The 15,226-nt window shown below is 39.8% G+C and overlaps 1 protein-coding gene across 1 annotated transcript in view; it reads right to left on the bottom strand.

Annotated features, from left to right (window-relative positions):
- Positions 1-2,659: 2,659 nt before the first annotated feature.
- LOC103133601 (alpha-(1,6)-fucosyltransferase-like) overlaps positions 2,660-15,226 on the bottom strand; it is an 85,009-nt gene continuing 72,442 nt past the window's right edge. The window contains exons 5-6 of the mRNA XM_007545417.2: positions 9,748-9,862; positions 2,660-2,992 (exon numbers count right to left, since the gene is read on the bottom strand). Of these exons, the coding sequence (XP_007545479.1) occupies positions 2,675-2,992; positions 9,748-9,862 (433 nt within the window). The 3' untranslated portion in view covers positions 2,660-2,674. The remainder of the gene's footprint in view (positions 2,993-9,747; positions 9,863-15,226) is intronic.

Below are 15,226 nucleotides of genomic sequence, written 5' to 3'. Positions count from 1 at the left end.
AGCGATATACACTGAACACATGAAGGTGCTGTAAGTGCTGGACAGATCTGCAGCCCTTTAGCAATCAGGACAGGTTATGAATAATCTGTGTCTCATAAAAAAACAAAACAAAAACAAAAAAAACAAAAAAAACAACTACCTATGTTTGGTTTAAGTTTTTTTTTTTTTTTGCAAAATGAAAAAGTGACGGTCATCGGTTGCATAAAAGCCACAGATGTGCTGCAAATATAAAAGCGACAAGACACCAGTGTGCAATACGGGCTGGGAGATATTTGCACAAAGTTGATGCAAATCTGCGCCTTCCCTTCAAAGTTCAAATTTGCTACTTTCTCAAAATGGGAGCGAATGACAATAAATAGGATTCAAGTAAACCACCGGCATCTGTCTGAGTCACTAACCGCAACAGACAACCAAACAACCATCACGACTGAAACAGTAATGATATCTCTGCTTTTTACTCAGCGGGACGCAACCTCACTGCTCAGCATGCACACAAGTCCATATACAGCTTGTGCAACAGAGGCATGTTTCTCTGTCATCTCGCCTCCCTGTAGCCCCTCGGTTGGCGCGTAAACTCCTTTTTTTTTGCGTCAGACTCTCTCATGAGACCCAAAACGAAATGAATAAAAAGCAATTAAATGGGAAAGATAAAAGCTCGCCTTCTTTGCAGAAAATAAAATAAAATTATAAGCTTGTCAGTGACAAGAGGGGATGCGAACTTCTGGGATTAGCAGCTAATTTGAAAGGTGAAAATAAATTCAGAAGCTTTTTAAGCAACGTTGCAAAAACAAGTTGAGTGAGCATCCTGGCTACAGATGTACAATATGCAACACGATCACTGATTTACGTAAAGTAAGTAAAATATTTAATTCTGTTGAACGTAATTCATGCTCATGCTTAACAGAAAGGCTTGTTTTTCACTTTTAAACAGCCACTTAGCGTTTAGAAGACGTCGAATGTTTACGACTGAAACTTGATGACCCCAACATGTCTCTCTTTTCTGGAGCTGCAACTCTGAGCTTCAGAGTTTTTCATTCTACTTACTGTGAGCCGTGACAAGACAAGACATGAGTCCTTGTCCAGTTTTGTTTTTGCTCGCTACAAAAACTGCTTACAGTAGCTATTTTCTTTTGGCCATTTCATGACTCTTTAAGATCAAAACACATCCACCTTCCTCGAATGGGATGTGTGGTTGTCTTCACCAATTTGAAGAGAGGAGTGGGACAATGCTGCTACAATAAAGTACTAATTTACTTTTAACCCGTCTTTAGCTGGGCTGTTAATAACGGCGGAGAGCACTGCACATCAACCATGAAATTGCAGAACCCCCAACATAGCAAAACCTAATTTAACGCATATAACTTTATGCTTCTTGTGCTGTTTATTAAATGGATTTTTTGTTGTTTACAGTAAAGACTTGTTCGAATAAAAGACAAGATGTTTTAATGGTGGAGAACAAGGAAATTAAAAACTTTGATGCATTTTTAACCTTCACCAAACAAAAGTCCCGCCAACAAACGCAAGGCTGTGAGAAGTGTAACAAGGAAACCTCAGTTTAAAGATATAATGTGCTCAGAACCTGCATTAATGGACATTTACTTGGACCAATGCTAAAAAAGACTCTTAGTGGAAACATGACAAATTTAAAGGTAAATATTGCCGACTGCATGTTCATAATTTATTAGAAAAGAAATATGTGAAAAAGTAGTTGCAAGTAAAAAAAAAAAACACACACCGTCTCAGTACTCAGGATGACATTAAATATTGATGTCAAAATGGATTTTTGGCAGAAATATGTTTACGTTGCCCAGCAGCAGCTTTAAATGTGAAAATATAAGAGCCATCAGTGAATTCATGCTCCAGTCCGGGGACTGCAACTGAGAAAAACACGAAGAATTAAAACTTCATAAGCCTGCTAAGATTGGTGGAATTTATTTCTGCTAAACCTGTGCTGAAACGGATATGAATGTAAGGAAAGGATTAATCGACTCAGTTGAAAACTGGAAGCATAAACAAGTCGGAAGGGCAGCGGTTGTGTTTGCAGGAAATATATCCCAAATCATTTATTTTGGGGTTTTTCCTGTAATAAAGCCATTACAAAGCAACCTCATCCTGCGTTGCAGCAACATTCGTCAAAACTTTACTTTTACATGAGGACAATAAATCAGGAACTTTCAGTTTTTAGATGAGGTTATTCCAAAAAAGATAATTAGGTAACTTATCATAATTACTGCTGGCAGGGCCAATTGTAGAGCAGAGGTGGCCCAAGGTTATATGGGCCAACATATATAATCTGCTAATAATCAGGCAGATTATTATCTGCTAATAATCAGGCAGATTATTATCTGCTAATAATCAGGCAGATTATTACCTAATCTGCTTGATTAGATAATAATGCAAAAGGGGATAACTGGGTATTTTTTGCTGAGATGAATTTGAAGCTCAAACTCGTAGCATCAGACTGTAGCTATGGTAACACAACAATCAACCTATGAATATTATTTTGTTGTGCTTGAGAAAGTAAACTTGCTAATCCATTCCATCTTCAATTTAAATATTGTCTAATTTCTGAAACCAATAAATCAAGTTCAATGATACATAAATAATGTCATTCTCAAACGTGTTCAAATGACAGATCTATGAACGGTGTGAAAACAAAGCGCTTAGCAGCTGCTTAGCTCGCTTCGCCGTTAGCTCTGTTGCTAGCGCTAACTGCAGTTCGTAGTGTGACTGTGTCGCTGTGGATGTACCCACCTGACCAGTGTCCAGTGGAAGCCCCGGACCGGTCAGTGCACGTGTTGCTGACGGGCAGAAAGACGGTCTCCCAGCCGCCGGGGGCGTAGCGCCAGTTGTGCGACTCCAGGATGAGCGTCCGCTGGGTGCCGTACGCGATCATGAAGCAGTAGACGACGTGGTGGAGCTGGCAGCCGTAACCGCAGCCCTTGTTGATGTTACACACCAGCTTCCTCGCCTTACTGCAATCTGGGGGATTCTGGGAGGAAAAAAGGAGAGAGTGTTTCAACGGGTTTTTTTTTTTCTTCTTCTTTTTTTTTTTTTTATAGCTCAACTTTCACCTTGAGTTCCTTGGAAGACTGATCTCTGACACGTAATAACACACGGCTCATATTGTTTTATTAGTTTTCATTGCCAGTCTCGTACTGAACTCTGAATTTTATGTCGCCTGCTCATGATTTTCCCCAAGTTTGTCTTTTAAAATGATCGCTTCCACTTATCTCCAGCAATCGTTCTGCTTTACTGAAAAAGGAGACAGAGGCTAAAACTTTTTATTTTGTTGTAATCAAAAAGACCCTTTTATTTAAAGACATGCAAATTGGTCAGTGTTGTCTTTCTTCAACAGAAAAGCGATTCTGGGGATAATTTGTGTTGAAGATCCCGTCTGACCAGGTTTCCTGCATCTTTTTACGTTCAAATTTCTACTGTTGTATTCTCAGATATCTCTGACGATTTAAAAAAACAAACAGAAAAGTTCACTATTAATTTACAGCATATATTCATACAATGGTCAGATTTTACCCCCAAAGGATGGATGGATTGGAGTAAAATAAAAAACAAAAAAAGAAAGATAACAGCAGAAAAGAAAGAAGGAAAAAAGATCAAAGGATGACATGAATAAAGCATGAAAATAATCACAAAATGAAAGAATGAAGGAATAGAGCAAGAAGGGTTGGGGGAACACAATGGGGAAAAAATGAAGGAAGGAAGGGATCTAAAATTGAATGACATAAAAATGAAGGTGAAAAAGATTTGAGGAAAGATGGAAAAAATTTAAAGAAAGAAAGACAAAAGGATAGATGGATGGACAGACAGACTGATGAACAACAAGATATTTAGTGAATGGATGAAAAGACGGATAGAGAGATTAATGGGGTCTGCACTTTTCTTAACCAAAAATGGGAAATTGAGTGTCAGAGATCGAGATGGTGGGGAAAAAAAGAGGAGATCCGCATATTTCTTCCCACTCTGTTGTACTTTCCTTTTTTCTGTGTTAATCCCAGTCTGGAGAATACCTCAATCAAATTTCAGACTTCAAATCTGTGCAGGAACCCAGATATTCACCACAGAGTTATTCATTCCAGAAGAATATATAGAGCTATTTAATCTATATTTGGCTTTTGTTTGGGCGATGCTCAATAAAAGATAGAGTGCTCTTTAGCAGCTGTTTTGGAAAATTACTGATTGCTTTCAAAATGGGCTGAATGCCACTGACAGACACCGACTAATTTCCAGGTCTAGTCCTTTCCGGTGATTTGCTAACAATAGGAAAAAATAAAGAATAGTGCCAGGTCTATCCTTTAATCTTTTCATTGTTGCTTTTGCTTTCTCTTATTCACTTCTTCCGTGCTGCTTTTGCTCTATGTTTACTAATTCTTAAGCAGTCCCTCTGCTCTCTCGGCTTCCTATCTTTTAATATCCTTTGTTTCTTCCTCCTTCTCATTTTTCGATGCTCTCTCTCTCTCTCTTTCAATTCATCAGCTCAAAAATTAGCTGCGACATTATGCAGGCTGAGGGTTAGAATACCGAATAAGAGGTTGCTGAGAGAAGGAACAACAAACTGTCTATTTTACGTACAGAACAAGTGGGACGCAACAGATTGCTGCACGCTACATCACTGACGACTTGCCGGGCGGGTTGTGATCCGCTCTGCAGCCGATCTGAGCGACTGGAAGCCAACCGGCTTTCTAAACAGCAATTATTCGCTGATGGGAGTGTTTTCCTCATTAGGCTGCTGCAGCTGTGGATAGTTCAGAGTAATCAGGCCGCCCAACACCCACCGGCTAACGCTGCCTATCACACGCTAGCAGGAGAAGTAAAGGGGAAAACAGGAGAGTAAGAAAAACAAAAAAAAAGAGAGGAAAAAAATGAGGAGAGATTAAAGTTTTTTTAAAAAGTGGCATTTAAAAAGAAACACATTAGGAAAAGAGGACAGGAAGATGGCCAAAACTGATTAACGCTCCTCTTTCTCAATAACTCAAAGTACAACGGCCACAAACAGGGACACGGCAACCCACACAGGTATTCCCTTCTATTTCCAGAATCCCAGTTCACCAGCAGCCCCACGGGTGTAAGCTAACCCACTAAAATCCACAGTCAGTGGCGTCTGATTACCAAGGACCTTCTCAAAGCTTCCTTTCTCTATAGAGAGGCATGTCACTGTATCTGCGTGAGGTCATTTTATGGCACGAGTCGTGCCGAGACGAAGCCGCCGTCACTGGAATCCGGTGTTGCTAATGGCGGAGCTGGAACGGCTCAAGGATAATGACGCCAGCTGCGCGCACGGGCAGCGTGCTGTAGGTTAAGTACCTCTTTAAATAATATTCTTCTCACATACTAACACCCAGGGTCAGCAGCAGAGCGCTTCGGGTTCGGGCAGACCACGGCGTTATTGTTGGTTTTAGGAGCGATGGACGGCTGGAACCAACTGAATATGGCAGAATAATAACCTCAGGTAATTATCCACAGTGCTCCCCCCCCCCATCCACTCACTTCAAGATGCTTAAAGTGAATGCGGGACGTTTTCTGTGCTCAAAAGACCTCGAGTAATAAAAGAACAGTTCATCGCTGCTGGTGTATTCATATCAGGCTTTGTGTTCTTATTGGTGTTATTTTAGAAATAAAAAAAATAACACCAGTAGTGCAACACTGACAGATTTCACCAAAGTTTTAATGAGCAATATTAAAAAAAAAAAAAAAAGAATAAATAATTAAAATGCTCTGAATAATGGCCCGCAAAGAAAAAAAAATCTTAATGATATTGAACGTATTTTGTTGACAGTTTACGGCCAATTGATTTTTTTCGGCAACAGAAAGTCGATGTGCTTTTAGTCTGACGCTCATTAGAAAGTTCCTCATTTTTAAAGTTAATTTCAAAATACAAAGTAAAATGTTAAATATGCATATTTCTACAGTGGTCACTGGGTAGACTGAATAGACAAAAAGATGGATTTATACACAGATGAGAACAGTCATTTAAACAGATTAATGGATCACAATCATAATCATTATGAGACATTTTTACATTCAAGAAAAAAAGTACCATATGTGTAAAGCACATCCTGCTTTCCAACTAACAAAGTTACAACCATAGATATGAACTGAACCAGAAATATAGTCCAAGGACTGGACAGAAAAGAGTGAAGCAGCAGCTAAAACCAAACACTTCACTTGTTATGGTTTGCTAATTTGCTCCTGTTTTTTTCACCCCGCCATCATCACTAGCAAGAAAAAAATTGCCACCATTTTTTATAAACGATGACAGCCATGTTTAAGAGCACCTTATTAATTTGATCTGGATAAAATACGTCCAACTTGATTCTGCGGAGAAACTTTGTTTTTGTTTTTTTTTCCATCTCCAGTCATTTGCACGTCTCTGACTGTGGGGAAAAAAAAAAGAAAAAAAAGCTTTTTAATAACCGCATTAATACAGAACTACTGAGACACTGCGAGAATAATCACCAGCCGCCTGCTCACGTAGTTGCGCTTCTACGGTGCAGCGTGTGCGTATACAGCTTTTTAAAGAATATAAATACAGAGAAAATGGGAACTAATTGTATTGTTTATAAGTAAAAATACCCTAGTAAGTTCCAGGGCTATTCAAAAACCACCCAGAGCCGAAGCTGGTCTAACAAAACCTAATTCCATTGATCATTTAGTGACTAATTTGGATTTCCCTCTATGGCCAAAAATTATACCAATCAGTCTTAACAATTAAGACAAAGGTTGCGGTACATGTTGTGTAAATGAAGAAAAAAAACAAAACAAAAAACATTCAATAGTTTTAAAACATTTAAACTGTCCGTTTAACCAGAAATAGTATAAAACCAACAGGTCGAGTGCAACGACTTTTCTGTTTTTATGAGCAATTTACACTCAATTGCATCGTTTTAAATGGACGTTCTATAAGTTTAGAGAATGGTGTGGCTGGTTAAGTTTAACGCTAGGACAAGCCTCAGTTTCTGGCTCTGGTTTATGCACAGTGACCCTCTCCTGAACCCACCTGGATTATTTTGGAAGCTGTGCAAAAAGCTGCTGAAGTTGTCAGGTTGTCAAATACACGAGAAAGGCAGAAAGAATCGGGTCAGTTTTCAAAATAGGACGTGGCACTGTGTACCATGTGCAGAAACGTAACAACAACTGGTTTGATGGGCTTTGATGCTATTATGTTTATTAGAGGTCTGGCATTGGAAGATCCCAGGGCGCCGCATGACACCACCGAAAGCTGCTTTAATAAAAGCCGAGGAGACAAAGTGTTACAATTAACAAAAAGAAGGTGTTTGGGGAGTGAAAAGCAAGTCATCAAGTTATTAGATACCACAGTCATTTTACCCACATGCCCTCAATTTGACAAAAAATAGACAATACGTCGTTTCCTGTTATTTTGATGGTATCTGTTCCTTGGTATACCAACCTCTAGCTCCTTTGTTAAATGTTTAAAGAACTTTTTTCTGATTTTTTTTATACTGAGAAAAAAAGGGAAGGAAACACGTCTGCTGTATTTCACAGTAATCCACTTTCCTTGTGTATTTAGCCTTTTCTCTTTTTTCCGAGTAACATTTATTTCTGTTTTAACAGCATTTACAATGGCCAAACCACATTTTTACTTCAAATGTCTACACCAAGTACAAATTCTTGACTTTTTCAGACTAAAATTTACAGTTTTTGCAGCCCTCTGTTTACAGCTCAAAATAAAAAGACAATGCTAAAAGTTAACCATAAGCTTGTGGCAATGACTTCTACAGCCGATAGTGGAATGAAGGAAAACCCCAAGAGGGACTGAGAGGAAGACATGAGGAAGAAGGGCAGGTAGAAAACAATGATGACAAGGATGTAGGGACATTAAAACAGCAAGGGAGAAGGACACAAGGAGCAAGAGGAGAACATATGAAAAGGATGATAGGACACAGGGGAAATAAACAGGAGGAAGGGCAAAAGAACTAAATGAGGAAAGACACAGGTAAGATAAGAGGGGCTGTCATAAAGGAGGGAAGGAAGAACACAAGAAAGATGAGAAAGAATAAGGTGAAGAAGTAAGAAAGGATATCCACCAGGAAGAACTGCAACAAAAGGAGGCAGCAATAAAAGACACGAGGATGAAAGAAAAGATATATAAGAAAGGAGGGAAGGAAAAAGTGCATGATGAAGGACATCAGGGCTAAATGAGGAATAAATGAATAAATAAACATACAGAGGGAGGAAAGAAAGAAGTACAGAAGGAAGGACAGAGGCTAAAGTCCTGAAATCCTAATATTTTTTCATTCTCTGATAAACTTTTCCTTACTTTTCCAAACCGGAAAAGAGCAAAATTAAATTCCAAGATTCCCAGACAGCACTGAAACCACAGGCACAACCTGGTTTCTTTCCTTTTCTAATCAAAATAAATGATTTTTTTCAAACAGTTCTCGCAACACTTTACTGGTTGTCATCACGTAATCACGTATTCTTCGAGCCGAGCAACGACAAAGCACAGACGATGGCGTGATGCCACGGGAACTGTGTCGCTGATGAGAAAGCACAACAAAGCTGGGATTTGACTCATTGTTACCAGGCTGCATTTTGTCTGTGATGAATTATCGCTGGGAAAACAACCAGGGAGGCAATGAAGATACAAAAAAAAATAAACAAGACAGTAATAAATATCAGAGTAAAAAAAGAAAAACCCAACTGAGCTCCATCTGAAGGAGCCGTGGCTGCTGGATGATGCGAGTGGACAGATGGAGTTAGTTATGGCAGGAAAGAAGAGGAAAGCTGATGCAGGTGGCAGCGACAGCAGTACAAGAAGGAGGAGCCTGTCTGTCTCTGTGCACATATAGATGTATGGATCTGCATGAGCGAGCCAGACACACACACACACACACGCACACACACGCACACACACGTGTGTGTGTGTATACAGGCTATCGCTTTGCATTTAAGCACAAGCATCAATCTTATGGCTCAACTTCAATAACAGTTGCTTGTAGGTGCGGGCGAATGGGTCCGTGCGCGGCCGCGTGAGCGTGTGTGTGTGTGTGTGTGATGAATTAGTGAAGGCAGCTGGTAGAGCAGTGTGATCCCTCAGCAGCGGTGACAGCAGCTGTTAGTGGTGCCGTCTCCGCCCAGCCAGACTGACTGGGTCCTCTTCATCAAACACACCGGCTCATTAATGCTGCAGGACCTGCTGCCGCAACGCACCGCCCCGTTCGAAAACCCTGCGGCGGCAGAGCCGGCGAAGAGGAACGGGGCTGCTCGGGCCAGGGGATGAGTCCTGAATATCATATAAGTGTATTCTGTTGAGGTGTGTGTGTGTGTGTGTGTGTGTGTGTGTGTGTGTTTATGAACATGCAGCAAGGTGGCTGACTGGGGCATGGGAGTGTTTTGTCTTTAAACTGCATAGACATTTCAGTGTGTGCAATGTCATTCCGCCTGTCTTTTGGCATGTTGAGCGTGTGTGTGTGTGTGCGTGTGTGTGTGTCTCGAAAACGCTGACAAATAACCAGAATCCCGCTTGTCAGATCCCACAGCTGAAACCGGCTGCTTTGGTTCTTTTTTTACCTGCTACTTGTGGAAACCGACGCCGGCAGATAAAGATGGTGCAAATGAGACAAAAAGAAGCGGAAAAACGCGTATGCGTACCCGTCCATGTGAGGCAGAGAGTCGAATGAATGCTAACAATGTTGCTTTGTCTAAACGTATCTGCGCGGAGGAGAACACGGGCCAGCTGGCCCGAGCAGCAGGTGTGTCTGTAGGTACCTGTAGGTAGGTGATTCTGTTCTGGACCAGATCTGACAGGTCTTTAGCCTCCTTCGTTCTCCATTCGCCAACTCCGTCTGCCTGGCTGAGGTAGTATAAATCTGTCATGATGGATCTGTAGAAACAAGGAAACATTTTCAATCAACGAGATCGCTTTTTAAACCAACATCCAAATATAAAGACAGTCTGAAAAAAGACGATTTTTTTTTTCCTCTATAAAACATGTTATGCTTATTCTGCTTTCTAGGATAAACGCATAACCCAAAATAAATAAATAAAAAAATAAAAAAAACAGAGGAAGTGGTTGAAATAAAACCAAAGCACTTTTTGGATTTTACATTTTAACTCTTTAATTGCATTTCTAACAATAATACTAACTCAAGTCAGGTTAAATTATTATTGTCATTTGTATTACTGCTGTTGCTATAAAATGTTATCTCAGGCTACAATATTAACTTTGCAAATTTAAAGAGCGCAGAACAAGAAGAAGAAGCAGAAATAAACAAAAGAAGAAGACAACAAATGAAGAAGTAAAAAAAAAATGACGAAGGAAATATTTTTACATCATGGCAGTTTGGATACGATTAAAATTTTTGTTGTTACTGTAGATAATCCAACTTACATGCATTTAAATCAATGTATTTTTTTAACTTTTTTTTTTATTTTCAGCAATTTTCAGTATGGCGTTAGTAACAGTAGCACAATCTAAACAGATTAAAAATCATGTGGCCTTTTACTCTGGATATGCAAACAGTATAGTTACTTGTTTTTATGAAGTGTATTCTCAACAAGAACTATTGAAAAAAAAAATCCCCCATCTTTATCTAATGGTTTTTATTAATTCCAGATCAACAGCTACAGCTACGGAAAATGTAAAGAAAAAAGACAGAATGCATTTTTCATGTAGAATTGGAAACAAAAACAAAATGAAGAGAAAAGGAGGTGCTGGCTGCTTGCTGCGGCCAGCCAGTAAGTGTCACCAGAATATAGCGGAAGGGTAATAGTTTAGGTAGCAGTGAGGTAAAAGATGAAAAGCTAAACGCAACTGTGTCGTGGATATAATCAAAAGTTACAAACCAAACATGACGAGTTATGTAAACCACCAGGCCAGGAGAACGCTGCATCCACATACAGGTCCGCTTACCGAGCCTGCTGTTTATTTGAGCATCTGTTTATTTTGAGAGCGGTGTTTGCGCTGGTGTAGATTACCAAACGCAAATATAAACTGTGAAATTGCAGTTCAGAAACAGATAAACAAGATGGCACAATACCTGCCTCGGTAACCGGCGTACGTATCGGTATGAAAACAGCCATGAGCTCGGCTTTCGATAGGCAGCCATGTGGAGCTGCTTTGTTCCTGGATTTTATTTCAAATCTCACTTTTTTTTCTCTTTTTTTTTGCCGACGGAGCACGTTTTGTATGAACGAAGGCCGATCACAGCCACAAGCTCTCGTTCGCTGGCGTTTAATCACCCGGCGCCCAAACACAGCACCCTGGTGATGCCGTGGGAAGTTAAACAGAAACAAATAAATAAGTAAATAGAATTACAAGCAGAGGGCTACCTGTCTGCAGGGAACCATGGCTACATTTACTTGGGTGTTAGTATTAACTAATAAAAATTAACACGCTGTTTATGCACAGTTCGGCTGTAGGACTATGGGGGGGGGGAAACCACCTTCTCCACTCTAACGGAACAATTTCATTGAGTCCAGAGCTCCACTTTGCAGGATAATCTTGACCTTTGAGAAACGACTAACCCTAAAAATAATCACTCTGGTGTAAAGTTGTGACGTCTTCCAACTGTTTTCTCACAATAACTACAGTGTGGCCTCTGTCTGAATAAACCACAGGAACAATAGTCTGCCTGGTGCAGGCAGCTTACTCGCATGCTCTGCTGCTTGCTGTTCTCTGAACCTGACAACAGCAGAGGCAAAATAAAAAATAAAAATAAAAAAAAAGACTTATACCTACTGCACGGGGGGGAATTACGTCGCTTTAGTCTTGTAGCATTATGTAGAGCTTACCCAATAGGTCACAGTGCTGTTTTTCACAAGCAGAGTTTCACATAAGTCACCAAAGGTGAATAATTCCTCTATTTGCAAGACTATTTGAAGAGAACAGAGACATTCAGTGCATTTAGTTAGAGGGATGTGAGGCACAGAACATAATAATTTATTCAAGTCCTACTGTAAAGAATGCGACTTTTATGATTCCAATAACTAGGGATGCGCCACATATTGCAAATGTATCTCAGTATCAGTGCACGCAATATCAACATTGCCAAGAACTGCTTGGATTGCAATAAATATGAAATTATTGTATAAATGTCAAGCTATCTGGGGTCTGCGATTGCCATAAACCCATAGCCTTCTGTGATTAGCATAATAAATATAAGTATTTGTTTGTTTATCATAAACTATATTGTTTATGCACAAACATTAAGAACTGCATGTCTCGAAGTTATATGCACGCCATCAACAACTAACATGTAACAGCATGACATGGCTGAGAATTGTTCTGGTTTGGTCAGCGGTCCGTATGCGTCACATTTCATAACATTCAGCCGGACCAAGCGGAGGTCAGAACCTAATAAATCAAAACAGAGTCGAATGCAAAGGTTTCAGGACAAGAAAAAAAAAAACAATTTGTGAGCATAACTTTTAAACCAGACATTAATATACATGGTATAAAAATACACATAATCTATTGTTTTTTTGTTTAATCTTGCATTAAGTCGGGTTAAACCTTTACTGTTAGCAAGGATTACTACTTTTCCTATTCGCTAAAAGCCAGGATCATGAGCGGAAGACGTTTTTAGCAAATATGTGTAATGCTTTCTTCAAATTGAAAAAATAAATAAATAAATAAATAAAAATCCTGTAATGAAGATTACAATATCCTTTAAGAAAATAAGGTGCGCTTCAGATATGTTGATGTATTTTAAGGCCTTCAAATCGTTCCTGGTTTTGAACGTTTCGAGACTCGATTTCTGTATGATATTTACAGATTCGGAGGCGACCTATGCATCTACGATGCTGATTGACAACAGCAACTTCTCCCTGGCTCCTGAGCTGTATATTGGATTAAGTCTCCCATCTACATCCCACTGACAGCAAATCCGAGTGCATGTCACACACTGCCTAACGTCGTGACCATCCACTCTCAGACATGCCCGAGACTTCTGATATATGCAGCTACGGGCAAACACATCACACACTCAGACACACTTATGCAAGCTTAATTTATTACTCACTTCTCGACCCAAATCAGTCACATCCTGTGCGACGGAGAACTCTTATACATGTATTCAGCAGCCCATGTAAACACACACACACACACACGCACACACACACATGCATGCACACAAAGCAGAAGAAACGCACTGCCTCATTTCAGCAGAGTGGCATTGTGAAGAGTGTCTTTCTAAGCTAACTTAGACAGTATCATCACTCATTGTAACATTCTGAAGCAGCAGGCATGGTGTGTGTGTGTGTGTGTGGTGTGTAAATGGATCTAAAAAATTTTTCCACACAGGGGAACCATCACAAGCCCAGTGCGGTGAGGAGCACACCTGGCTGGCCGCAAAACGGAGCAAGAAGGAAGCAGCAAACGGGCCCCGTGGGATTCGACTGCGAGGCAGAGGACGGCTACGCCAGGACTGAAGCCCCGCAGATGAGTTTGTGTGTGTGCCAACATAAATGTTTGCGGTCATTCATACGTGCAGCTTGGAGGCCACTCCGACACCTCGGTTGTGCATTTCGCTGCAAGTACAGAGTTTCAAGTTGAGAAACGGATCGTGTGAGAGAAAACCGGGCAAACACAGGAAAGGTGGGGGACAAAAGGCCTCGTCCTGAAGTGAAACGCATGACTTTCGTATTAGGGGTGGGCATTTCTCATATTGTTTTTTTGTTTATTTTATAATAAAATGTAGATTTATCATCGATTCAATAAATTCAAAACTAAACTAACAGCATCATTTTTTAGAATTTTTCTCCGTTGTTTCACAAAAGCACCATAAGCATCATTAAATTTGAAAGTATGACTTTGATGCACTTCTTTACGTAAGTTTCAAATGTTGATGTTTATTTAATGTTTGATGTAATACGTGATTGCTGTGTCATGTGGTCACCAAAATCAGACAAGTAATATGTATATGTATATATATATTTTTTTTACCATATTTTTTACTGGTATCACAGTAAAACCACAGAATATCGCAATATCACACAAAGTTTAGCAAGTTTGAAATACTACCCTGCTATTTTTGGGCCTCACAGTCATGAGAAATAATCTTTTAACAATACAATTTAAGGCACACTTTTTCAACAACCGAGTAGCGTGAAATGACACACATTCTGTCATGTTTCAGCCACAAATCCAAATTTATTTTAATGGGTTTTTGTGCGACAGGCCAACAGAAGGAAGTGCCTGATTACGGAGTGGATTGAACTGTTGCAGAGGCAGCTCCAGGTCTGTTGGGTGTGTCTAAACCAGCTTTTCACATCCAGAGGAAGGCTTCTTCATAAGTCTTAGCGGAAACGCTCAACCTCTGTCAGACTGGATAAAAACAGAGTCAGAGAGCAGCAGCTTTCAAGTCAGCAGTCTGTGTAGTCGTCCCAAGCCGGGTCGTTGGGTCAGCTTTGATTTAGGAGCATCAGAGTAAAAAGGGTTTAACAGTAATGAATAATAATCCTTTTCAGATTTTGACTGTAGAAAATTTCTGAAAACCATTTATCATCTTCCTTCCACTTCACAGTCACGTTTCATGCGAAATAAAAATTAAATATATGACGATTTTTGGCTAAAACAAAGTAAATGTGAAACTCTTCAAAGGCATGAAAAGTCTTTAGGTTTCAGTATAAAATTGGTTTCTTGCAGACAATGTGAACCGCACTGGTTCAGTTACAAACTGAAGTCTCATTCTTATAATGGTATTACAGCTCTTAGATCCCCAGGCTTGTTTTAATTAACACTCCTTAATGCTAAATGATGGTGAGCATGCAGCCAAAGAGTCTCTACGAACACAGAATCACTACACAGTACTTCTATCAGATTTACATATGTTTCTTTGCTTTCCAGCTGTGAACATCAACATTATTTCCATATCCGAAAGGAAGAATGAGCCCAAAAAGCGGCTCATAATGCAACGACTGATTCCACTGGAAGAGCAGGAAAAAATCCTTTCATACTTCAATTTAAAGAGCTCCGTTTCTGTTTTACTCGGGGGGAAAACACTCCAGACCGAGGCTGTACTCGGCGCACAGCAGCATGCCCTATCCTGAGCAGAATGCAAAAGAAGAAGCTGCAACATTTGTTCGTTTTTACCGCTTTTCATTCTCCCACTTCTATTGGTCATGACTTCCTTATCACATGTAAGTTAATGAAGAAAAAAAAAAATAAAAAGAGAGAGACGTTGTAAGTAAATGCCAAAAGGATATTTGGCCACATCAGTTACTGTGTGTATGTGATGGTTAATCT

Source organism: Poecilia formosa, unplaced genomic scaffold, assembly GCF_000485575.1.
Source record: "Poecilia formosa unplaced genomic scaffold, Poecilia_formosa-5.1.2 Scaffold1, whole genome shotgun sequence".
In the NCBI taxonomy this organism is placed as follows: Eukaryota; Metazoa; Chordata; class Actinopteri; order Cyprinodontiformes; family Poeciliidae; genus Poecilia; species Poecilia formosa.
The sequence above is the reverse complement of the archived record's forward strand: the minus strand, read 5'-3'. Positions and strand labels throughout refer to the sequence as shown.